Source organism: Diadema antillarum, unplaced genomic scaffold (genome assembly GCF_040938485.1).
Source record: "Diadema antillarum isolate AM-2024a unplaced genomic scaffold, OU_Dant_1.0 scf00000128, whole genome shotgun sequence".
Classification (NCBI taxonomy): Eukaryota; Metazoa; Echinodermata; class Echinoidea; order Diadematoida; family Diadematidae; genus Diadema; species Diadema antillarum.
This window is the reverse complement of record NW_027271017.1, coordinates 6,851,791-6,876,873: the sequence shown is the minus strand read 5'-3', so window position 1 is coordinate 6,876,873 and position 25,083 is coordinate 6,851,791. Positions and strand designations below refer to the sequence as shown.

General features: G+C 41.5%; 1 protein-coding gene across 1 annotated transcript in view; it reads left to right on the top strand.

Annotated features, from left to right (window-relative positions):
* The window catches only part of LOC139720545 (TATA-binding protein-associated factor 172-like), an 83,800-nt gene that overhangs the window by 18,075 nt on the left and 40,642 nt on the right, over positions 1 to 25,083 (top strand). Inside the window, exons 5-30 of the mRNA XM_071631898.1 lie at positions 28 to 183; positions 711 to 874; positions 2,387 to 2,523; positions 3,151 to 3,274; positions 4,145 to 4,303; positions 5,045 to 5,137; positions 5,801 to 5,977; positions 6,737 to 6,877; positions 10,014 to 10,265; positions 10,790 to 10,897; positions 11,424 to 11,573; positions 12,171 to 12,322; positions 13,402 to 13,567; positions 14,994 to 15,104; positions 16,002 to 16,060; positions 17,153 to 17,317; positions 17,963 to 18,080; positions 18,633 to 18,948; positions 19,626 to 19,892; positions 20,647 to 20,753; positions 21,156 to 21,357; positions 21,829 to 21,977; positions 22,471 to 22,623; positions 23,482 to 23,771; positions 24,153 to 24,230; positions 24,915 to 25,044. Coding sequence (XP_071487999.1) covers positions 28 to 183; positions 711 to 874; positions 2,387 to 2,523; positions 3,151 to 3,274; positions 4,145 to 4,303; positions 5,045 to 5,137; positions 5,801 to 5,977; positions 6,737 to 6,877; positions 10,014 to 10,265; positions 10,790 to 10,897; positions 11,424 to 11,573; positions 12,171 to 12,322; positions 13,402 to 13,567; positions 14,994 to 15,104; positions 16,002 to 16,060; positions 17,153 to 17,317; positions 17,963 to 18,080; positions 18,633 to 18,948; positions 19,626 to 19,892; positions 20,647 to 20,753; positions 21,156 to 21,357; positions 21,829 to 21,977; positions 22,471 to 22,623; positions 23,482 to 23,771; positions 24,153 to 24,230; positions 24,915 to 25,044 — 4,124 coding nt within the window. The remainder of the gene's footprint in view (positions 1 to 27; positions 184 to 710; positions 875 to 2,386; positions 2,524 to 3,150; positions 3,275 to 4,144; positions 4,304 to 5,044; positions 5,138 to 5,800; positions 5,978 to 6,736; positions 6,878 to 10,013; positions 10,266 to 10,789; positions 10,898 to 11,423; positions 11,574 to 12,170; positions 12,323 to 13,401; positions 13,568 to 14,993; positions 15,105 to 16,001; positions 16,061 to 17,152; positions 17,318 to 17,962; positions 18,081 to 18,632; positions 18,949 to 19,625; positions 19,893 to 20,646; positions 20,754 to 21,155; positions 21,358 to 21,828; positions 21,978 to 22,470; positions 22,624 to 23,481; positions 23,772 to 24,152; positions 24,231 to 24,914; positions 25,045 to 25,083) is intronic.

Below are 25,083 nucleotides of genomic sequence, written 5' to 3'. Positions count from 1 at the left end.
GCATTATCTTTTTCCTTATTCCTTCAGAGCCGGGAGAAGGAGTCCCAAAGATCGGTGCGCCTGCCCTCCAACGCGATCCCTCGAGGCTCGAATTTTCGAAATTTGATGTGGGCAGGGTCTTGATGCAAGGAGCGTCACTCCTTGGGTCCGCTGGGTCGGAATATGAGCTAGAAGTTGATGCAGGTAATCCAAAAAGACAAAAAAAAAAACCCACAAATCTAAGTCGTTCTCAGTAAATTGGTTCTTTACTGTACACATGCTTCTCAGAGAACTAATTAAAGATTTTTCTGACAAAGATTAGATTGAAGATGTCTGTTTCATAGATGTGATTGAAGATGTCTGCTAATTTTTTTTTTTGTGTGTGTGTGTGTGATTCCCCTGAGATGTGTGGTAGAGTTTGAATGCTTTCATTTTGTAAAGTTTGAGTCCCTGGATAAACATTTTCATGTGCTCTCCAAGAAAATTATGCCAGCGAGCTGGTAGTAATATCTAGCATTGAGTAAGAATGAAAAACCCTTCAAATCATTTCAGTATTATCCACTTCATTAAACAGATCCAACCCATTCCTCATTTGCATTTCGATAGCAACATATGATATCATTCGTATAAGCTGAAGTATGAATTCTGTTTGAACAAATACTCCAATGTGTCATCTCAAAACTCTTGTAGACTTTGCCATTAAATCATCCTGTGGTTGATGTTCTATGCAGGTGGGGATCCCAAGGAGAGACTCGCCAAGCAAAAGAGACTGCTCCAGAAGAAACTAGGCCTGGATGTTGGCATCGTTGGCATGGAAACGGATGATTTATTCAACGATGAGGACTTGAAGTGTGTCGCCCAGAAACCATCGACATCCAATCTTCTCAAACCACCAGTGAGTTGCGTGAGGAATGTCTGTGGAATGTGAAATGGGCAAAAACCTTTCTTGCAAGTTTCTGGTGATAGATTTTGTTTGCAGGATGCTGCAAGTACAATGATGTACATGTATAGACCTGTTCAGTTTTAGGAACTTGTATTGGCTATAACAGGAAGAATCCTATTCCTAACTTTCATAAGAAAGGAAGATGATTCAATGGGTTACTATTAAAGTGTGTGGTTATGTCAGTGCATAAATTAAAAAAAAAATGTTTGGCATATATGACTCCCCCCACATACAGTACTCACTGGTTCCTGCCTGCTTTTCATCGAAATGAATAGCAGTCATGACAGTTGGTTTTGCAATATTTTGATAATGTGATTTTTGTCATACAATTTAATGATAAATCATGCTCAAAAAACAGTGTGAAACAGAGCTTCCTGCCACTCCATATGCTGAAAGGGATGGTACAGTATTGGTGGAGATTAGAATTGGGCTTTTAACTTTTTGCGAGATACCAAGAAAACACTTATGATACAGTACAGAGCATGCCATTTTAAGAGGAATTCAAAGTTTATTTGATGAAAATCGGGTTTGAAATGACTGAATCATCCAAAAACAAAGTAAAACAAAGTGATCGTAATAAAGTGTGGGTCCCACACTTTATTAGAATCGCTCTTTTTTGGATATCTCAGCCATTTCAAAACCAATTTTTATCAAATAAACATTAAATTCCTCATAGAATTACATGCTGTTTCATATTTCATAAGAGGTTACTCATTATCTCACCAAAAAATGTTAGAAACCTGAAATTAGGTCTCAACAAAAACTGTATGTTCCCTTTAATACTAAAAAAAAAACCAAACAAACAATGAAAGGAAACCAATGGGCAGTATCAACCCAAAACAGATCAACATCTGTGTCATCAGATTACTCGCCTGAAGAGGAGAGCAGGAAGAGAAGGTTGAGGTGAAGATTTATCCTTATATTTTTTGCAAGATACTTTATAAACCATTTAGTGTGATGTTAAAGAGCATTCAGTTTTATGAGGAATTCAAAGTTCATTTGATGAAAACCGGTTTTGAAATGGCTGAGATATACAAGACAAAGTAAAACAAAGCGATCCTGATAAAAGGTGAGTCCCACCTTTTATTAGGATTGCCTTGTTTTGGATATCTCAGTCGTTTCAAAACCAATTTTCATCAAATTAATTTGAATTCTTCTTAGAATTATATGCTCATTCATATCTCATAAGAGGTTTCTCATTATCTCAAAAAATCATCATCAAAAATCATTGGAAACCTTTAGCCCCATCTCAACCGAAACTGTACCATCCCTTTACAAACTCAACTGCACTGCCTCGGCCACCATATTAAATATTTGTGAATGCCACAGTTAGCGACACTGTGAGTTGAATGAATCTGTACAGTCGCAGAATGGTAAATTGTGTGTTGCCCTTTTTCTTGGGTAAGCTTTGTCCTGAACTACCCGTATATGGCATTGAAATATTGATAACTCTCTTGATGTTAGGCTAGTGCAGCTGACATTGTGGCCCAGGAAATGGCCAGTCTGGGTCCTGGTCTAAGTTCCAGGGAGAAGAACAGGGCCAAACGGAAGGCCAAGCTGATGGCTAAGCAGCGCTCCAAAGACGGTCTCGAAGGAACCAGGTAGCATTTCTCTCTCTCTCTTGGGCATCTTGTCTCAATTTTCAATGTATGAACACATTCATCAATTGTCTTCTTACTGTATATCAAATTCTCCAAAAGCCAGTCCTGGAGCTAGTATTTTGAATACAGATCAGAGATATTGCACTGGAAAAGGAAATATTAGAATCATAAACTTGTACATTGGATGTGATGTGATATTTTATTACGTAACTAAGTCTCCGATCGAGACTACATGTCTCATCGGGTGTAATATGAGATCCCGCTGGTCACGTGTGTGGCAATTCGTTGGCGCGTTTTGTGTGTGTGAAAAGGATTTTTCACAACCCTCGAATATTCAAGAATTTCGCGGAAATTCTTCCTTTCGGACTTATCAGAATAATGAAAGTGTAGATTATTCTTCACCTTGTGCCATTGTCAGTGTCAATGTCAACTCAACTCACATTATCAATTCACATTTATTTTTGTTTTCGACAAAAAACATAACATTTACTCACTCTCATTTGTTACAGAGAAAAATGTAAATAATACATCGTGAAATGAACAGAATATGCAACAGTAGCGAAACATTAAGAGAATGAAACATTGTAATGAATATTTTTTCTGCGTCTGATGTTTTCTCTGGAGTAGTCTTGACAAGGAGGAACCTAGCAGTAAGCGATTGAGAGCAGGAAGCACCGTGGGTAGCCAGGGCAGTGTGTCTTTTGACAAGGGGACAGCAGAGAACATCGACAGCACGATCTTCCTTGAAGAGGTGAGTTCACAAAAAGAGATTGGAATAAAGAAAAACATGCATCTACATATATTTTTTGCCATCAAAGTATAGATTCTGCATGATGATGATGAGGAAGATGAGGAGAAGGAGAAGGATGGTGATGATGACGATGGTGATCGTGATGGTGATGTTGGTGGTGGTGGTGGTGGTGGTGGTGATGATGATGATGGAGATGATGATAGGGATGGTGATGATGAAGGGAGAAAGGAGGAGGATTGTGACAATGATGATGATGATGATGATGATGATGATGATGATGATGATGATGATGATGATGATGATGGTGGTGGTGGTGATGAAAGCAATAGCTGTAGTTACCTTCTCAACCATATCATGCTGCTCAAAGCTAATTTCAAAATGTTGTGACCTTTGACATTAGAATGGAACTTGATTGCCATCACAATACTCCTAGTGGGATATTCTTGTCAGGCTGCTACTCTACTACTGTGTAGGCTCTGTCCAGCCATAATAATGTTGAGCTTCTTACTAGGCATCCATTTATACACCCGGGCAAGGCGGAGTGTAGAGGATAAAGTGCTGCCACAGATCTCAAACCATGAATTTGGAACTTCTTATCAAGAGCACAGTGAGGATTGGATGCTCACATTTCGTAGGCTGCTTCCTCTGGAGGAGCTATGTACTTTATTCTTAAATATCATTCAGTGTCACATGGAGAGACTTTAAGTAATTGCAATTGTGTGTGTGTGAATGCACTATGAAAGAAGTATACATCAAATGAGATGTCAACATGAAAATAGGCAATAAGTTCAGGATAATCGTCAATAAATTATTGGTTACTCTTGTTGTGTCCCTGACAACTGAGCTTCCTTACCACAAATCTATTCATAGCCCGGGGATTGGCCGTTCACGTCATTCTGTGAGCAGCTGACCAACGACCTGTTCCACCAGTCCTGGGAGGTGCGTCATGGGGCAGCCACGGGCATCAGGGAGGTCCTCAAGGTGCACGGCCAGAGTGCCGGCACGTCGGAGGAGAGTGCCCTGGATCAGGTAACTATGGCAACCAGATGAGATGGTGATGGGAGCACTGAAGAAATGGTGTAGCATGAGGAGGAGGAGGAGGAGGAGGAAGAGAAGGATGCTGGTGAACATGTGTGGTCGTGGAGCAGATAAGGATGATGATAGTGATGTTTTGATGCTGGTGATGATGAGCAGGAGAAAGATGCTGCAGATGAGATAGTGACTAGACTCGTTGGCAGTGATGATAAATATGTTTGTGGGTAGGAGGAGGGAGAGTACAGAAGAATCCTAACGAGGATGTTATGATGGTGGGTAGAAGTGATGAGGAGGAGAAGTAGGAGCATGGCAACAATACTTTGATGATAGAAATAATGATTGCAATGCTGATGTTGTTGACAGTGTTGCTGAAAAGAAGGAAACTAAGAAATAGATCGTCAGTGTATTCTATGATCATGATGATATTGATGTACTTGTAGTAATGATATTGTGGCAGTTCTGTAAGATTTCTTCTCGTTATGTGAACAGCAAAATCAGGAGTAAGTGTATATGAAGAAAGTTAAAACACCACAAATGTGTATGAGTACAGAATACCCATTGAGTGCTGTAAGAAGATTGAATTCTCCTCAGTTGAATGCTGAACAACATCACAGTGGGTGGTATTCGTCTTCTTTTCAAGCTCTCATTCGAGTCAGTACTCATTGAATTAGCTGGCCTACTGAAACTAGCAATGTTGTGCCATTCTGAGTGTGGTCTGTTTTCTCACTTTCACAGGCAACCCTAAATGACATGTTTCTTGAAGATACGGCGTTGCGTCTACTATGTGTGCTAGCCCTGGATCGCTTTGGAGACTTTGTCTCAGATGAGGTATGGATTTTTTTGAAGAATTACTGACATTTTCTGGATAGGTCTGTTTTACAGTCTGCACTTAATGAGTTGGATCTATCAAAGAATGTGAAGAGTTGTAATCGCTGTCTATGAGTTTGAGGAAAGTTCTAGTATGATGTCTGTTGAAAATAATGCGCCTATTCCACACCATATTGCTCATGATGTTTGTGGTAGAGATTTGAAGTACCTTCATCCATGATGTAATGGAAAAAGGGGAAAAAAGGTGCAAGGCCTCTTTTATCTAAATATCTGCAAGCATATATATTTAATTTTTTTACTGCAATATCTTTAGTTTCAAACGTACCTTGTATCCAAGAACCAGTTTCCATGGTGATGAATGGCCATGTCACTTTGGTATATGTGTGGTATTTTACACTGTATAAGCTTTTATTTTCGTGATGGTTTAATCTTCGCGAATCACTGTTGGACCTCGAATTTAACATCACGTGAAAATGTGTCCATGGGCTGGCATAATAGTGCACTTATGATAGCTTCGATGTCAATTCGCGAAAACAACACCTCGCAAAAATGCCTTTGACCGCCTCATTTGCAAAAATATATGTACCCAAAATAACAGCTTATACAGTAGTTTCCATGCCTGTAGAGCAGATTTATTAATGTATCTGTCTTATCTATCCCCAGGTCGTTGCCCCTGTGAGGGAGACGTGTGCCCAGGCACTGGGTGTGGTTCTCCATCACATGCGGCGGGATGCGGTCCAGGGGGTGAGGACTGTTCTCCTCCAGCTGCTGGCCCAGAACCAGTGGGAGGTCAGGCACGGGGGTCTGCTAGGTCTCAAGTACCTTCTGGCAGTTAGAAAGGTCAGTTGACTGCAGGAGGTACGACCTCTTGCCCTTCCATGAGAATTAGGCGAAGTATTTAAATGGTTAACTGGTTTAAGTGAAATGATTAGAGTGCCATAGATAAGCCCCTCCTCTGAATTCTCGCTTCTGTAAATTGTGTGAGGGGCAGTCCTGTTTGCTATAGCATATATTTTGATACCTTTTCTTACTTGAGGAAATGCTCTAGTGAAAGGTCATGTTGAGTAATTCTAATCAGAGTGCTGTAGCTGGTCTTTTAGGCAAATCGACCATAAACCAGTCTGTACAATGCATGTTGAGTGTTATGTAACATAGTGATCAGATAATTTATAGTGTTTATTGTTTGAAAATGTACTATAGGCACATGTGCATGACAGAACTGTCATGTATAATTGAATTGAATTGAATTGAATTGAATTGAATTGAATTGAATTGAATTGAATTGAATTGAATTGAATTGAATTGAATTGAATTGAATAACCATATGGTTTAAAGAAAAGTCTTTGTTACCCTTCAGATCAACTTTGTATGCTTCTGCATCAATGATGCCAGGAATATCATATACATTTTGATGGAAATGTGATGATAGTTTTGATAGACTAAAAGCTCCTGGGTGACCAGAAATAGTGTTTTAGGTATGAATTTCTTCTGCATAAAAGTCATTCTGTAACGAAAGAGATAAAGGCATATTGAGAAGGCTGATAAAATATGTGATGGCTTGGGGATGATGAGGTCACAGCTCTTTGATTGATTTGGCAGGAAATGACGGAGGAGCTTCTCCCAGCTGTGCTGCCCTCTATCATTCAGGGCCTGCAGGATGTGGATGATGATGTGCGTGCGGTATCAGCTGCCTCCCTACTCCCGGTCGCCCATGTCCTGATCAAACTCTACCCTAAAGAGGTATGACATGTGCAAGTTGCATTGATATATTCCATACTGTACTTCTTTTTGAAGGTCAAAGCTATTATCCTTAACACCTTTCAACAGCATTCAGTGGTGTAGAGTCTGCATTTCATGGCACTGTATTGTGTTGAGATTTTAGGAAATGAAATGTTGATCGAGTGTACCCATAGGCACTGTATGTATGGTAACTGAACTTTGTAGTTCTGTAGTGTGTAAATCATCATTACGCTGAGGTACTATCTATTTGTAGTGTAAAGTGTCTACACTGCGAGGTATTGTGTACTGTTAGTGTTTTAAATGTTCTGTGAATTGTATGGTGTTAATGCCAGCACCCAGGGCCTGTGTAGTTTTCTGTACATTTTATGAATTGCTTAAAGGGGATGGCTAGTAACTGATCAGTGGGAATCAGTGGGAATGCTGGAGGATGATTGTTCCAATCCTTGTGGGATTCATTTAAGAGTACACTATATATCTATTCTTGTGTGAAAATTATTTGCTTCAGAATGGTCTCATATTCAAGTAATGTGCAGTTTAATGTTTCCAGGTACCGTAAAGTTCCGTGTATAAGACGCACCCGTGTATAAGACGCACCCCTACTTTCGGACCTAAAATTTAAAAAAAAAAAAAAACACGAAAATTTCCATGCAAATATTGCGTGTGTCATACATATTATTTCAGCTCAAAATTTCCCTAGAATGCAGCATGTATTTGCTCTATTTTTCGTTTCCTTTTATATTTTCTTTTAACGGTATTCATCGGACATCGGCAAAATATGGAAGTCGCAAAATGCGAGACTTGTCTCGGTACTCACTTGCTATTGTTTTACCTTTCAATCGTGGTACATGTGTCATGCATATATCGTACTCATGAGTGTACAGTACGATCTTTGCTGTCATGATAGCAGAGGGTCTCGCATATTGACGCATGTCAGACTGGAAGGTTCATTACGGAAAATAAGAAAAACATCAACAAGTGTAGCAGAGGGATCATACGGCAAGACGTACGGTGCGTACGGTAGTACACCCATGCACTACCAGTAACGTGTGTCTCTTGTACCATGCTTGTATGCACAGTGCTAGCCTTTTGCAAAAGGCAGCTCGCTATAATTTCAGCACACGCACACAGAGAGCAATGGACTTGCACACACAGCGCGCAACGGGCAAGCGCGCTTCGATCCGATCGCTGTGTGCACGCGAGTCCATTGCAAAAGCCTCTCTGTGCAGCTGCTGCCTTTGCCAAAGGCTTGCTAGCTAGCTACAGTAGTGTAGCTATGCTATCCTAGCTGGCCTCGTGAAATGAAGAGCAAACGAACGACATGGATATGCATGCATGCTTCACACATCGTTCATATTTGCGGTGACATAGTGTCGATCCTATGGCCATATTGATACTAGTACATTGATAAGTTTTACGGTATCGATAATTTAGTAATGATACCTGTACATCGTGTATTCCAGCTACTAGGTTGGCTGTTGGTAGCTTGGTAGACTGACATCGGTAGCATACAGCAGTGCTGTTACAGCTGTTGTCTATGGCCAGATTGATACATCGTTACTGCACAAGGCCGATGTAAGTTTGTCTCGTATTTACAGCTTTTGTATGTGTCCAGATTGAAAGATCGCTAATTTATCCGTAAGTTTTAGTGATTGCTTACCTTCCAAACGTCGATGGGCATACATGGCCCCAAGTTGGCCTTATAAAATTGGGTGTACATGACGGATTTTTTTCCGTGATTCGACTGTACCCGTGTATACGACGCACCCCCGATTTTCAACGTTTTCCGACGAAAAAATAGTGCGTCTTATACACGGAACTTTACGGGTAAGTGTCCCTGGTCAGTGACGGGGCATTAATCTGCACATTACTTGAATATGAGACCGTTCTGAAGCAAATAATTTTCACACAACAGTAGATATATAATGTACTCTTAAATAAATCCCACAAGGATTGGAACAATCATCCCTCAGCATTCCCACTGATTCCCACTGATCGGTTACTAGCCATCCCCTTTAAATTGCCTGAGCTCTGAGGCTATTAAAATACTTGGTATCTTGGGAGAAAATTTTCAAATAAGGCTGTGCAGCAATGTGGAAGGATGGAAAATACAAAGGTCGATTACATACAAGAACATGCCTTTGTTGTCCCCGCCGAACGAGTTCGAGCAGGGGACTATGAAACGGGCTCCGTACGTGTGTGTGTCTGTGCGTCCGTCCGTGCGTCCGTGCGTGCGTGCGTCCGTCCGTCCGTCCGTGTGTGCGTCCGTGTGTGATCAAAATGTTCAATTTGCTACTTCTCTGTCATTTATGAGCCAATTTTGATTCTGTTTGCTTTATATGATAGCACTACATGGGAGCTTTAAAACTTCTACACAGAATTTCAGTTGTGACCTTTGACCTTGACCTTTGACCTATATTGTACATTTTGCTACAAAATGCTACTCCTTCGCCATTTCTAACCCGATTTTGATTCCGTTTGCTTTATGTGATGGCACTAGGTGAGGGCTTCAAAACTTCTACACAGAATTTTGACCTTTGACTTCTTTGACCTTTGACCTTGATTTTTTACCTATATTGTACATTTTGCTACAAAATGCTACTCCTTCGCCATTTCTAACCCGATTTCGATTCCATTTGCTTTATATGATGGCACTAGTTGAGGGCTTCAAAACTTCTACATAGAATTTTGACCTTTGACTTCTTTGACCTTTGACCTTGATTTTTGACCTATATTGTGCATTTTGCTACAAAATGCTACTCCTTCGCCATTTCTAACCCGATTTCGATTCCGTTTGCTTTATGTGATAGCACTAGGTGAGGGCTTCAAAACTTCTACATAGAATTTTGACCTTTGACTTCTTTGACCTTTGACCTTGATTTTTGACCTATATTGTACATTGGCTACAAAATGCTACTCCTTCGCCATTTCTAACCCAATTTCGATTCCATTTGCTTTATGTGATGGCACTAGGTGAGGGCTTCAAAACTTCTACACAGAATTTTGACCTTTGACTTCTTTGACCTTTGACCTTGATTTTTTACCTATATTGCACATTTTGTTACAAAATGCTACTTCCGGCGGGGACATATATTACGCACCGCGTAATTTCTACTTTTCCTTGTTATCATGGCAACAGGTGATGCTCATCCTGCACACCCTGTGGGAGACACTGGTAGAGCTGGATGACCTGACGGCCTCCACTAACAGCATCATGACCCTGCTAGCCACCCTCCTCTCTCACCCCTCGGCATGCCTCCAGTCCAGTGCCAGCCAGCCCCTGGCCACTCTGGTCCAGCGGCTGTGGCCATTCATGCGGCACAACATCTGGTCCGTCCGGCGGGCCGTGCTGGACACACTACTCACGCTCCTGTGCACAGACAATCCGCAGGTATTACTTTCCTATTAAACAACCTTCTGTTGCTCTATCTCTTCCTTTCTTAATTTCAGTTCTATTTTACAGGGGTAGTCTATAAGAGGTGGGTACCAAAGGCTCAAATCAATTTTTCAAACTGTAGAACTTTGTGTCGGAACATGTATCTTCAAACTTACCTAGAAAGCCAAATGCATTACATGTATGTATAATTTTTTTCCCATTTTTTCTACTTATTTATTTTGATGGTGATCATCTTAAACTACTTGTGTGTCATATTAATGCATGAGAAATGTAAGTCTGTAGAACACCTACAAATATCCTTATTGAGCATTTTACAGATGTCACCAATTATAAGTGCTATTATTAGTAGCATCATAATTTCTATTGCTATTCCATATAGTATAAATGTCATTATATTATCATCATTTTTCAATTTGCAGTTGTTGTTGATATTATCACTTATCATTATATTTTTTGTTGGCAGTGTTAATCTGCCATAGAATGACTATGTTTCTCTTCCTATGTGTGAATCTGCATAGATGCCTGTGGCTGCATGGCTACCTCCCATTCTTACTGACATGATGCGACACATCTACCAGCGCTGCATCCTTGAAACCAATGCAGAGATCCTCGAGCTGGTGCAGAAGGTAAATTCAGAAAACTTGGCATTACAAATGTCAATAGATATGCCAGTGCATGTCCAGAATTCAGTTTAGAAGTGTAATCTTAATACCTTTGACCGCTGCCCATCGACATCAATTCCAAGTTAAATGAATTAATTGCTGTCATAGATATTTCATCCTATGAGGTTGAACTGAATTTCATCAAGTATACTCTGGAGTAATGTAAATGGAGCAATGTAACTGCTAGGTTGATTTCTACATTTGACCCCCTTAACCCTGACCCTGGATTTCTCATGGCCTAAACTCACCTCAGAAAAATTGCTTTGACATCGTTTACAAGTAGTCTGCTTCTGATAGGTTTCAACAAATATTGATGACATTTGATTACTGCATGCTACTGTGATGTCAGACTGGTAGGGAACTTTCATACTGAACTTGTAGCCCAATATTCTGAATCAGATGAAATGAGTCATTGTGCATTTGGGTGAAGATTGCAAGCAGTATGCCTGTGATATATCTAATGAAGTTGCCATGTGATTGTATTTGGTAGGTCTGGGATGCCCTGCTGCAGAAGGTGCCCTCTGATGTGGTCGTCCAAGCGTCCTTCCCGTGGGTCAGTGCCTGGCTGTGTCTTGCCATGCAGCCAGCCAGAGTGCCCATTGACCCTCAGATGCTGATCGAAGCCAAACACAAACCCAAGGTACAGTCTGTTCCCACACATACCTACACAGGCACATCAAAGCTGTAAGCAGTAAAGGGTAACAATACGATATGCTTTATGATGTACACTATTATAAAGTTGTTGCAGTAACTGCTAAATATTACCTCCGCCGAGGAAGGACGTTATGTTTTCTACGGCGTTTGTTTGATTGTTTGTCTGTGTGCAAAGAACTCAAAAAGTTGTGAACGGATTTGGATGATGATTGTAGGAAAAGTTGATAATGACACAAGGAACAGATGATTAAACTTTGGTAGTGATCAGGAAATTTTTTAATGACTTTTAAAAGGTTTTTTAATATTTTGGCAGATAAGGTCAATGAACGTGGGAGTTCAAGCTGTGCGTATTTGAGGTTTGCATATGCGCACTAAAATGCATGCTCTGCTTGGGCCAGGCGCCGCGTAGCTGGAAGCCGATAACGTAAACAAGGCTTCTATATTGGGAAATTGGGCGATTCTCAGCTTGTGTGTATGGGTGGAAATGAGCTGCATGGTGGAGGTCTGCACTCTCAAGAGTGCCTTTCTAGTTGTACACTGCAATAAGTGTGAGCCTCTGTGTGAAATCCTCCCTGTGATGTAGGATGTGACTCAGACACCCGGCAAGTCATCCTGGAAGAGTCAGCAGACCATCCGAGAGGACGACGTGGAGTACATCGGAGGAGACGTCACCATGGCGGGACCCCAGCAGGACCAGGAGGAAGCTGTGTTGGTTGCCAGGGCAACCGCAGCCAGGTACATCATGATGATGACTTGACCCATACACAAAGTCCACCTTCCAGACATTTTTTTTTGCTCAAAATGTCTTGGTAAAGGAGGCTTTCAGAGACCAGAAATAACATGTGTATGTGTGTTGTTGTTTTTTCCGAACATAATTTGTCCTCATTAATGTCTGTGTGTTAAGCAAGTACATGTGCATCCGTTTAGTCAAGTCTCTCTGGCTTACTGTGCAAAAGATGGCTATTTAAAGGTTTAGGAGGCTTTGTGACAGATAGTAGCTCTCACTTGTGAGTTACTGTATACGCCAAATATTTCCCGAGTCAGGTGCTATTCGCAAAATTAAAGACACACGAAAATATTGACTCTGATTCCGATGTGAATATGACGTACGCGTGTACATCTCTTTATTCAGTACAGGACTCTACGATCGCGAATTTAACCACTCTCAAAATCGTCGGGAATTCCCAATTCGCGAAAATTTAGACTCGCGAAATATATGGCGTATACAGTATCACTTCCCCACCTTCCCACTGTGGTAATGTCTTAGTGTTATGTGGAGGTTTAATGGGTTGAAATTTCACAACGAGACTTCTAATGCTGACTTTTGCCATTGAATACCGTCCCCTGCCCGGCAGAAGGGACCCTAAGGCTTGTGGGCTCTAAAATTACAAAAAGAATTAAGATCGCATCGTATGAAAGAGCTTTCAGAATTCTGTCAAATCATGTCATGAACAAAAATTCGATTTGGGGTGAAATTTCATGGTAGGGCCCTTCTACTGGGCAGGTGACTATACACAAGTTAGTATGCATTTGGAAGGGGACACAGAAAAAGGGACCATGTTACAACTTTGCCATGGAGTTAAAAATGCAATTGGCTTAAATAACAAAATGAACACATCAACCCTGTTCCAGCAGTAAAAGAGAATCGAGAACAAGATAGCACAGTTGGTGGTGAAGTATAATTCTGCATCAGAAATGTTAATCTATTAAGGATGGGCTGATTTTGCTATAATACACATTTCCCACATACACCTGTCCTGTTATACTCGGGACTTGTCTTCAACGGGTTAAGATTTTCTTGTCTGAATTCACAGCCTGCTGGGAAGACTAGCCCCCCACCTGACTGCCTGCCTGGCCCCCACAGAGGAAGGGGGTATGAATCCCTTCAGCCAGCTACTGCACTTCCACCTCAACACCAAGAACTCAGTCCAGAGGATGGTAGCTGCCCTGGTGGTGGAGGAGTGGGCCAAGGCTGGGCAGGTGAGGTGCTTTGAGGTTTCAGCTAGTGTGGTCTGAACAATGGCAGTAAGTGTATGGCTGATTGTGATGTGATGACCACGTTAAGAGTAATAATAATGATTTCTTGGTGGTTTGACAGTGATGATGATGATGGTGATAGTGATGGTGGTGGTGGTGATGGTGATGGTGATGGTGATGGTGATGGTGATGGTGATGGTGATGGTGATGGTGATGGTGATGGTGATGGCAATGATGGTGGCAATGATGGTGATGGTGGTGGTGATGGCTATGGCGATGCTGCTGCTGCTGATGATGATGATGATAATGATGGTAATGTTGATGATGACGATGATGATTGCTTATTGGGATCTCCCTGATTTGGATGTGGAAACGTGGGCAGCCTTGTGATGAAGACTGAGCTACCACGTCTCCATGATTCTGCAGCAGACTCCCTGAAGAATTCAGTATCTCTTTTATGCCCTGACAAGATATTATAAGTCTCCCAGTTGCATGTACCACACAGATATCTCTTTGAGTGCTCTGTGGAACCTCCCCGATTTTAACATTTATGATGATGATGATGATAATGATGTTAATGATGATGTTGATGGTAATGGTGATAATGATGATGATGATGATGAGAATGATGACGATGGCGATGGCGACGATGATGACGATGACGGCGATGGCGATGTCGACGATGCTGCTGCTGCTGATGATGATGATGATGATAATGATGATGATGATGTTGGTGATAGTAATGATGATGATGATGATAATTGCCCTTTGGGACCTCCTGATTTTGATGTTAAAATATGGGCAGCCATGTGATGAAGACCGAGTTGCCAAGTCTCCATGATTCTGCAGCAGACTCCCTGAAGACTTCAGTATCTCTTTTATGCCGTGACAAGATATGATAAAAGTCTCCTTAATGCAGGAATTGAATTTGCTTCTTAACCTGTTGAGGACGGACTGATTTTGCTACAACACGCATTTCCCATAGACACTCGCCTGAGTAGACTTGGGACTCATCCTCAATGGGTTAAATTGCATGTATCACACAGATATCTCTCCGAGTGCTCTGTGGAACCTTCCCTATTTTGACATTTATAATGATGATGATGGTGATGGTGATGATAATGATGATGATGATGATGATGACGGTGATGATGATGGTGATGAAATGCTGTTGATGGTCATGATGCTGATGATGATTGTAATAATGATGATATTGATGATGTTGATGATGGTGGTGATGATAATGATTTTGATGATGATGGTGATGATGCTAATAACGTTTGATGGTTGAGAAGCATTGACAGCCGACAGTCGAGGTGGTATAGGCTTATGCAATTATCCTACTTCACATTGGCTTAAAAGAGGAAAATTTATCAAGACAGGGCCTATATAAACTAAATACAAGTGTTTGTGTTCTATCCCTTGCCAGGAGTGCAAATGTCCCGATGCCCTGAGATCAGCGCTGGTCGAGACCCTGACCAGCACTCCATACTATGATGAGGTGACCAACACATTCATGAAACTACAGTTTGAGTGCAAGGTAAATCCTCCTGCAATACAACATGGCTGCTGCCTATACTTATGCGTTACAAAAGTACATGTGATGTCTCTGAAATAAGACAGCATTTTGAGAGAAACTCTATTATCCAAGTATGAACTAAAAGGCCCATCAGATAGTGTATGTGAAACTCAGTAGGCTTTGTAAAATGTGAATGAAGCTTTTTGAGTAGAATCAAGGGCTTACAGGATTTCTGACGAACCAGATTTACTGATTCATATGTACATTTGTGAGAGGGCCACATTGAAGGTAGATGATGAATACTTCTGCCACGTTTTACACTCGGTTGGGGGGGGGGGGGGTACAATATATGACTGAATTGTGCCAAATAATGGTGCAAGTATTGAGATATTTACAGAACGAGGCAAAGATTTGCTTGTATAGTGCACTACGTGCATGACCAAAGAATCAGTACAGGTTTTCTTGTGATGTGTTGGATCGGATAATTTGTGTGTCACTGAGACATGTATATACTCCTGTTGAATGTCTAATCGTGACAAAACCAAGGAATATGTCTTTATGTGGAACAGACACCCGTCCTTTTGCAAGGCAAAGTGGTTATGGCAACAGGTAGATCTGCCCCCGGCCAGTCGGATCCCAGAAATTCTTGAGCCATAATGAGATACTCTGCCACAATTCAGTCATAGTAATGTCTTCAGAATAAGTTGTGTGAAAAATGATGGAACTACAAGAAAATGAGTAACAAGTCTGCCAAATATTCAAGTGGTGAATGTTGCATCTCTTCATCTTTGGCTGAGTAGTATGACTTCACTCTTAATCATACCTGTTTTTAGAGAGTGTGTAGTGAACTGTTGACTGAAATGTACCACAACTCTATTACCGCTCTGATGTGATGTGATTAATTTTTTGATTTTCTAGAATTTAGTCACGATTTGGAGGACAGTCCGACCAGACATTCCTGCCTCCAGCTTTCCAAGGTAAGGTTCCTGTTATTTTTGTTGTTGATTTGTTTTGGAGTAATTCCCTGTGAACAGATTTGAATGAAATGGGATCTGGGATAGATGTGATTCATATAGAATATCTTAGATTTATTGTCATTGGGAGATGTCTAGTGTTTGTACCTGAGCATACATATAGAATGTTTCATTTAAGTTTACAAAAGCTTTTGACAGTCTTGAAAACTTTCAAGCAGAGTATTTGTGTCCCTGAGATGTTACAGGTGTTTTATTTCTTAGGAATGTCCTTACAGTAGATGCACAGATTAATTAACATGCCGCCATATGCATGCATGGACACATAATACCCAAAGGTATTGATGGAATGAATTAGATTATAATACACGTGTATTATTGCTTGTACAGTCAATTGCATCATTTAATCAAAGCCTGTTCAAATAATGATGACGTATTGGGGTTAGAATTAATGCATATTTACCTTGCAATATTAGCTTACCCACAAATCGGTCACAAAGTGAGCAAAGTTTTTTTGTGTCTGATCTCCTCCTCTTCCCTATGATCCTAACCTCCTCCTCTGCCTCCTGTCACTGCCTCCTCCTCCTTACATCCTCTCCTCCTCCTCCTCCTCTCCTCCTCTCCTCATCCTCCTCCTCCTCCTCCTCCTCCTCCATCTCCTCCTCCTCCTCCATCTCCTTCTCCTCCTCCTCCTCCTCCTTTATCTCCTTCTCCTTCTCTTCCTCCTCCTCCTCCTCTCCTCCTCCTCCTCCTCCTCCTCCTCCTCCTCCTCCATCTCCTTCTCCTCCTCCTCCTCCTCCTTTATCTCCTTCTCCTTCTCCTCCTCCTCCTCCTCCTCCATCTCCTCCTCCTCCTCCTCCTCCTCCTCCATCTCCTCCTCTTCCCTATGATTCCAACCTCTTCTTCTGCCTCCTACCACTCCCTCCTCCACCTCCTTCTTCCATCCTTTCCTCCTCCTCCTTCTATTCCCTCTTATTTCCCTCCCTCCCCTTTCTCCTCCTCCTCCTCCTCCTTTCCTTCCTCCTTTTCTCCCCTTCAATTCTTACCTTTCCTCCCATTCCACCTTCTCCTCGGTCTCCATCCCATGCTCCTCACCAGTGCCTTCACGGTGGAGCAAGCCAAGACACTGCACGACTCCATTCAGCATCATCTGTCTCGGCCCGGCAGCCAGGGTGAGCCCTACCCGGAGCTCCAGAGCAAGGCTAGACTGGTTCAAGCGTCAATCGCCGAGATCAACACTCAGCAGCAGAAACTCAATATCAGGTATTGCCTTCAAGATACAGAAACTGTTACTTTAGAGGATTTAGGTACATTTATTTAGTTATAAACATGATAATTTAGGCATTTTACACATTTCAACCAAATGCAGTTGCAGTGAAAATTCAAAGAAAATACACGTATGTATACTAATTTTTGTCATAATAACAAGCAGAATGTAGACATTGAATTTTATGCATACAATTTTCATAAAAGTGATATCAAACAGATGGAATCAGTGGATATCATGAGGGTTTTAAAGAGAGAGATTCCACCCAAGATTATTTTAAGTCTGAGAGTGTAGGAAATGACAGTGAGAATGTTCTCTCTTTTCTTTTCGAGTTCATGAAAAAGTGTTAACTGAAATGCTGGTCATGGCACGATGTAAGCAAAGAAACAACAAAAACAAGCGAAATTGAACCAGACAAATAGAAAAATATCATCTGGAGGACCGAAATTAGTTAAAATTCTTAAACAAGAACAGCAATAAATGCCTGATCCTATTTTGTTAAGAAAGCAGGTGGTAGTGATGCAGATGAAATTTCTGCTGCTTCTATACAAAAGACCATTGTACGATTTAATTGTTTCATCATTCCTTTATTTAGTTTTCATTTTCTCTCTAACTGCAATTGTTTCTTTTTCATTCACCAGGACCCAGTCTTGTCTGACAGCGGCACTAGTCTTGCTCCAAGCCCTGCCAGACAAATTAAATCCTGTGATCAGACCACTGATGGAAGCGGTCAAGAAGGAGGAGAGTCCTTTCATGCAGGTCAGTGACCTTCATCCATCACTGACCACATGGGTCACTGACCACATGAGCCAATATTTTTTTTTTTTTTTTGCATCTAGTAGTTTTCATCAATCACAGGGATACAGACACTATTGCAAGTGGCAGTCCTGCTGAGTACAATCATGTAGTTTGATTGCTTTCCAACCAAATGAAAACTTGTATGCGAGGACAAACTTCCGTAACATTATGTTTAAGTGTGCATCCATACCTTATTCTTAATCGACTTGCCAGGTTCCACAAGATGCAGAAACTAAAATGAAATGAGCTGCTCTGTTTTACTCATGTAATTAAAGAAAAAGATAATGATTTGCTTGTGTTTAGTCACCGTTTGCCAAATGTATGCTATTTCACACATCCATGAGACTGAGGGTAGGATAGCATCAACTCACAATATCTATGGTATCTTTTGTTTGTGCATTGTTCTTCCCAACTGACTAGATTCTCGGGAGGCATTTGATGCTTTGCAAGTAAGGCCTTATACCTCTGACTGATCAGTAAATTTTCTTCTATTCCCCATCTCCATCCCTCTAGAGGAGAGCGGCAGTGAGTCTGGCCCGGCTGCTGGAGCTGTGCTCCTCCCGCCAGCCCTGCCCCAACCCCAAGATCATCAAGAACCTCTGCACCAGCCTCTGCTCCGACCCCTCCATCACCCCCTCCGTCTCCCAGCCGCTCAAGGTGACCTCGGCCGAGCCCAGCTCGAACACCCTGACAGTGCCGGGCGTCGCCCCGGGTGGATCCCGACCCTCATCACCGCTGACACTGGGAGGGGGAGAGGGGAATTCCCAGAGTGTGATACAGTGTGACAAGTTGCACGGTGTTTTGACATTGTCCAAACAACAACAGGTGTGTTTCATATAATGCTATTAATTTATTTATACGTTGAAAGATTTTCATGCATGTGCATTATTTAAAGCTTTTTTTTTAATGTTCACATGTCGAACATTACCTGCTGAAAATCTCCTCCAATAACAATACTAGCATTGTTTGTAAGGCGTTGAGAAAGTCCAGTGTTCTAAATGTTATTGCATAGATGTTTTTAGTATTTCTTACTGCCTCTATTTCTTCCTCTTGAAACATCAAAGAGGACAGCTGGCTTCTAAATGATTTTCTTTGAATGGCCAACTTCAAGTGTCCTTTCAATATTGATCAATTAAACAAAATCTCCAGAAATTTGTTTTATTACTAATATATTACTAATAAGAGTGGGTGAAGGTAATTCAAAATCTGCAATTTCGTTGGCCTAGTTCACAGACAGTAATGAAAATCCAGATGGATGAAGATGGAAACAAAGAGTGAAGAGAGCTGCGGGTGAAAAGTGTTGCGTTGAAACTGGATAGGGAGAGGAAATATATTAAATCCTCAAGAGAGTGTTTTACAGTGATATGAATTGAGTGAAGGCAGATGAAATGACCCTCCCCCCAAAAAAAACACCAACAACAAACAAACAAACAAACAAACTCCAGTTTAGTTCAGTACAGTGTTGAGTTTGACTCTGATTGATCATCCCATTATGTTGACAGCAAGCCGCACTCACTGCGGCCAGCAGGCGAGCAGCCTTCGTGAAGTCTCGGAGCCGTGACGGCAGCTTCTCCGACACTGGGATCAACCTGAATGACCTGCGTGACGGCGAGGGCGAGAGTGCCCGGCAGGTGAAAGTCCAGCAGCGGGGTGCGGAGATGGCACTGACCACTATTGCAGGTCACTTTGGTCCCCGGCTGGTGGATGCGGCGGGCAAGCTATGGGAGTCCATGACAGCACAAATCAAGACACAGATTCAGCCTGGAAACTTTGGTGAGAGAAATGTTTTTATTTTTAGGTTGCAGTGATGGAACAGTTCTAAAAATTCAAGGGAGCTTTTAAACATAAGTGTAAGTTGAATTACATAAGTGGGTGATATCTAGCTGTACAATTGTGTTGTTTCAAGAGTTTAAAATTTGGAGACATTTAAACCCGTTGCTGACTACGAACTGGTCTATTGGATTGACCATTCACAAGTAGCAGCTGTATTTGTGTACTAGAGAAGGCAAAGACCTTGCCTAACAGCTTTGGGAATGTAGGTCAGAATGGCATAATTTCTCTTGCCATTGGGGTCTTTAGGTTTTTAAATGCCAAGTTGGTGATTTATTAGTGCTATGTGTCAAACTTATATAGTGCTGTGCTTTCCGCACTGTATCTTTACAGTGACTTGGATGACATCGTAATTGTAAGTGAAAAATGTGCGTAATTGTTTCCGGATGGTTTGTTATGGTATTAATCTAACATTTCCTTCAGAATTTTAATGTCTGTCTAAAACTTGCCCAGGGAAGGGAGAAGAGTAAAGGACAAGGAGAAAAGAAGGGAAAAAAGATGGGAAGAAATGAAAGAAGGAAAGAGAAAATGTGAAAAGCAGCGATGATCTCATAGCTCGCAGTACATTATGACAGCTGTATGATGAAGTGGTGTCTCTAACTTATTTTGTAGAATATCATGACAGTATATATCATATTGGCCTGCTTGATGATTTGTTTCATTGATTGGTTGATGTGACTGTTCATCTGATTGACAGATCAGTCTCAGTTCCTTGACAAGGACCAGCAAGCCCAGGACCTGGTCACCACTTTGCAAGTCTTTGAGACATTAGCTCCAGTCATCCATTCCAGCCTACACCCAAAGGTCAGACATTCACATGTTCTAGGAAGTCACTGCACAAAGTCTGTTGTCCTATTTATTCACGATAGTGTCATTGGGGTTTACCGTACTCTCCCCAAGTTCCCTGCTTATTACATCTTTAACATAGCATGGCGAGGTAGCCATTTGTAAACCTTGATGATGTAGTATGTACCATACTAGAATCAAACCCAGGACCTTTTGTAGAAGACTCCAGAGTATTCGCAACTAAACCACAAAGCTCATACAGTAATTGCATTCAACTAGTAGTAAGAGTGTGTAGATGAAATACTTAGGTTTGAACTACTGAATAGACTACTTACTAAATTAGTGTTCAAAGTATGACTACACCAAGTGCACTTATGAGATTGTTGATGGTATATCGTTATGATACTGCATCACTCACAGCTAGAAGAGCTTCTCTCACCGCTGATCACAAGCTTGGAGCATCCCTACACCACCGTTCGACACATGGCTGCCCGCTGCCTGGGAACACTGGGCCAAGTCATTACCACGGCAACGCTGAACCGCATCCTGGTGGAGGTGGTCCCGATGCTTGGGGCCCAGGAGGACGAGGTCAAGAGAGAGGGGGCGGTGGAGGCTCTGGCCTGTATCCTTCGTGCAGCTTCCACTCAGTCTTAGATAGTCAGCATCAAATAGCTTTAGGACATTTCACAGTGAAGGGGCCGTAAGAGAATAGTGTTTCACTGATGAGTACAGAATTTAAATCTCCAAATCGAGGAATGACATGAAGGAATGAAACCAAAGGTGCATTGTTATTGTTGAGGGTGAGATTTCAGTCAGATTCACGATGCAATGTTTGTTTCCACTCCAGATACATATATGTGATTCTTGAGCTTCACACAATGTTCCAATCATTCATTTTTTCCCCCTTTATTACTTAAACTTTTTGTCGAGCTCATATTTGATGACTCAACCAGGTAATATCTTTCATTACCCACTGTGGATTGCAGATTAGTACTTAAATGGTTTGATTGATGTGCTGAACAGTTAATAGCACAAAGCTGGCCATTTCAAGCAGGATCAGAATAGCTCCTTAACCCCATGTCCACCCCACCAGGCATCATAGACCAGCTGTCCATGGACATCGTGCCCTACATCGTCCTCCTGGTTGTGCCTCTCCTCGGGAGGATGAGTGATCAGGTGGACAGCATTCGTCTGACGGCCACGCAGTGCTTCGCCACGCTCATCAGACTCATGCCGCTTGAGGTCAGTCTCGAGAATCTTTCAATGTCTGTCAATCAATTCATGTCAACCCTACAACCCTGACAACTCCAGTTGCCCATATTACCAAAGGCAACTTAAAGTTTCTGTCAAGCTAGGAAAGATATACAATGTATGGACACTTGCCTGTTTAAAATATTGGGACCCACCTCAAATTCCCAGTCAGGTCAAGTGGGATAATAATTCTTTGTTAGTATTAAATGCCTTCCAAGATATTGCCTAGGTACTTCTGGATGATTACATAAATTGCCTGCAATAAATTAATGACATACATTTACAGCTACATGTATAAAGGTACCAAATGTCTTCTTCAACTCTTCAGTATGTATAGTAAATCAAAAGCAGAACAGGTAATGTAGATGCCTGATCCTGATGATTCGTTACACTGATATTTGATTTCTAATTACATCATGTCTTATGAACTGAACAGCCTGCTGCTCACCCTTCACTCTATAACCCCTTGACCTCTGACCTACAGGCAGGCATCCCTGACCCTCCAGCCATGACTGCTGACCTCGTGGAGCAGAAGACGAGGGAGCGACACTTCCTTGAGCAGCTCCTCGATTCGTCCAAACTGGACAGCTACAAGGTGCCCGTCCCCATCAAGGCTGAACTCCGCAAATACCAGCAGGTTAGTCACTCTTTCTGACCCTCCTTGACCTCGAGGTCAAAGGTTGAGACGGTGACACCTTTTCCCCACAAAATCTGTCCCTTCTTAGCCATACCTTTAGCTGGAAATGTCCAATGGGAATATAATATAGTGGGAAGAAAAAAAAATATTTTCATGATTATTTGGGGGAAAAGATTGGGGTCAAGTGCAAACCGCAATAAATCATTAAAAAATGTGGATAGAAATGGGGTAGCTGTGAAAAAGCAAAATAGAAATTCATGTCAATTGAATGGTATCTGCCACTGATTCTGCATACACTGTAACAAATTACACATGTTATGAACACAAATGCTTCCAGGACTGCCCAGATAGTAAGGATTGTGTATATGTGCAGCCGGCCATTTTCGCAAATTCCCATTTCCTCTGTTCTTCTGTAAATTCATTATATTCATCGGTTGTTTGTGAAAATGTGCATCCAATCATACGTCAAGTAAGTACATGTACCTTCGTCTGCTTTTGTCTGTATGTGTGTTTATTTGCCTGCCTTTAGGCAATATTATACAGAAAGTTATGAACACATTTTGGTGAATATTTCAGGATTTTTTTAAAAATTTTTTGTTGTTGTTGTGGTAAGAGGAACTGGTGATTGGTGTTTGATGGTGCTCCTAATCATAATCCAGATCCACAATTTCTTTGAAGGATGTGTGCACAGGTCTCATGATACGAGTGACCCCATGACTTTGGTGGAGGTTTGAGCCCTCTGAATTATTTTTTAGTTTCATACCAATACAATATTGATGGAGTAGTAAGTATGCAAGCAAGTTATGTCTGTGCTGGTGTTCAATGAATGTACACTGTTACTTAACCTTTGCACCCTAGGATGGCGTCAACTGGCTGGCCTTCCTCAACAAATTCAAACTGCACGGCATCCTGTGTGACGACATGGGCCTTGGTAAGACTCTCCAGTCCATCTGCATCATGGCTGGGGACCATCACCTCCGGGAGACGGCATATCGCAAGACGCAGAGCGCTGACTGCTCGCCGCTACCCTCCATCGTGGTGTGTCCCCCCACACTGACGGGACACTGGGTGTACGAGGTGCAAAAGTTCTGCCCCAAGCAGTACCTCAACCCCCTGCACTACACCGGCCCACCTCTGGAGCGCACAAAGTAAATGGTTCTTTCATCTGTAGTCTAAGGGATTTTGTTTGTGTGTGTTGTTGTTGTTTGTTTTGTTTTTTGTAAGAATACTTGCATGGAGAGAGGAACTTTGCGACTGGCTTTCTGTCAACTGTGTGGATATTGCAATCAAAGCTGGTTAATTTTGTGTAGAACATATGCAAGCCTTGCTCTCCTTTTTTTTTTTAATGTTGTTTCTATATGTGTTGTAGTCTTGGCATGTTATCAGTCATTTGATTTCACTCCTCAGCATCCATCTGCATTGATGTATTGCCATTTGCAGGAAGAAAGACATAACAACAACAAGAACAAAGTCATCTGGTTGAATGTAAACTTTCTCTTATATTTACTTATGTTGTTTCCATTATCTAGGTTGAGGAGCAGAGTGAAGAAGCACAACCTTGTAATAGTTTCCTACGACATAGTCAGGAATGACATTGACTTCTTCAGGTAAGCTGATGTTAGATGTAGATTCACAATTTTTCAAGCATTCTACAAGAACCTTTTGAGACTAAACATCCAGAACCTACCAAGTCAGTGATGATTTTGTGATATTATTAGGACAGACTTTTGCATATTGATTCATCTTTGCCGTACTAAAATATATATTAAAGTAGATGTTGAGTTGAACCTTTTTTGTGTCTCAGTAATCAAACCCATTAGACAGTGATATTTACCTCTATATTGCAGATCTGATCTGACTTGACTTTGACTGGTGATATGACTAGATAATACAGAAATCATATGACAACTTTACTTTCCCAAGGCAATGCCAACAGAGGAGATGCTGTAGGTAGAGATATCTAAAAATTTGTGAACAAAAAAAGCACCAGATTGAGTGACTTCTATGAATAATTCTATCCAGGTATTGGACATGATATGAAGATAAAATTTACCCACATGGGTGAAAAACTGAAAAGATCAAATTATATGTTGAGAATAACAACATGACTATTCAAGTGAAAGGAACAAAGCTGACATATGTATTACATGTCAGAAGAGATATCCCTGCATGGGAAAAGCAGGAACAGAGAGAATAATTGTCCTGGCTTTACAACCAGTCCCTTTGGCGTGAGTCTTGTTGTATCTTTTCCTTGTCACTTTTAAATTCTTTTCTACTTTGAAACACCATAGGACGATAGATTGGAATTACTGCATTCTGGATGAGGGCCACATCATCAAGAACGGCAGGACGAAGCTAGCCAGGGCCATTAAACAGCTCAGTGCTTGCCACAGACTCATCCTCTCTGGAACACCCATACAGGTAAACTTGACCAAGCGCTAACCACAGTATTTTGTATTC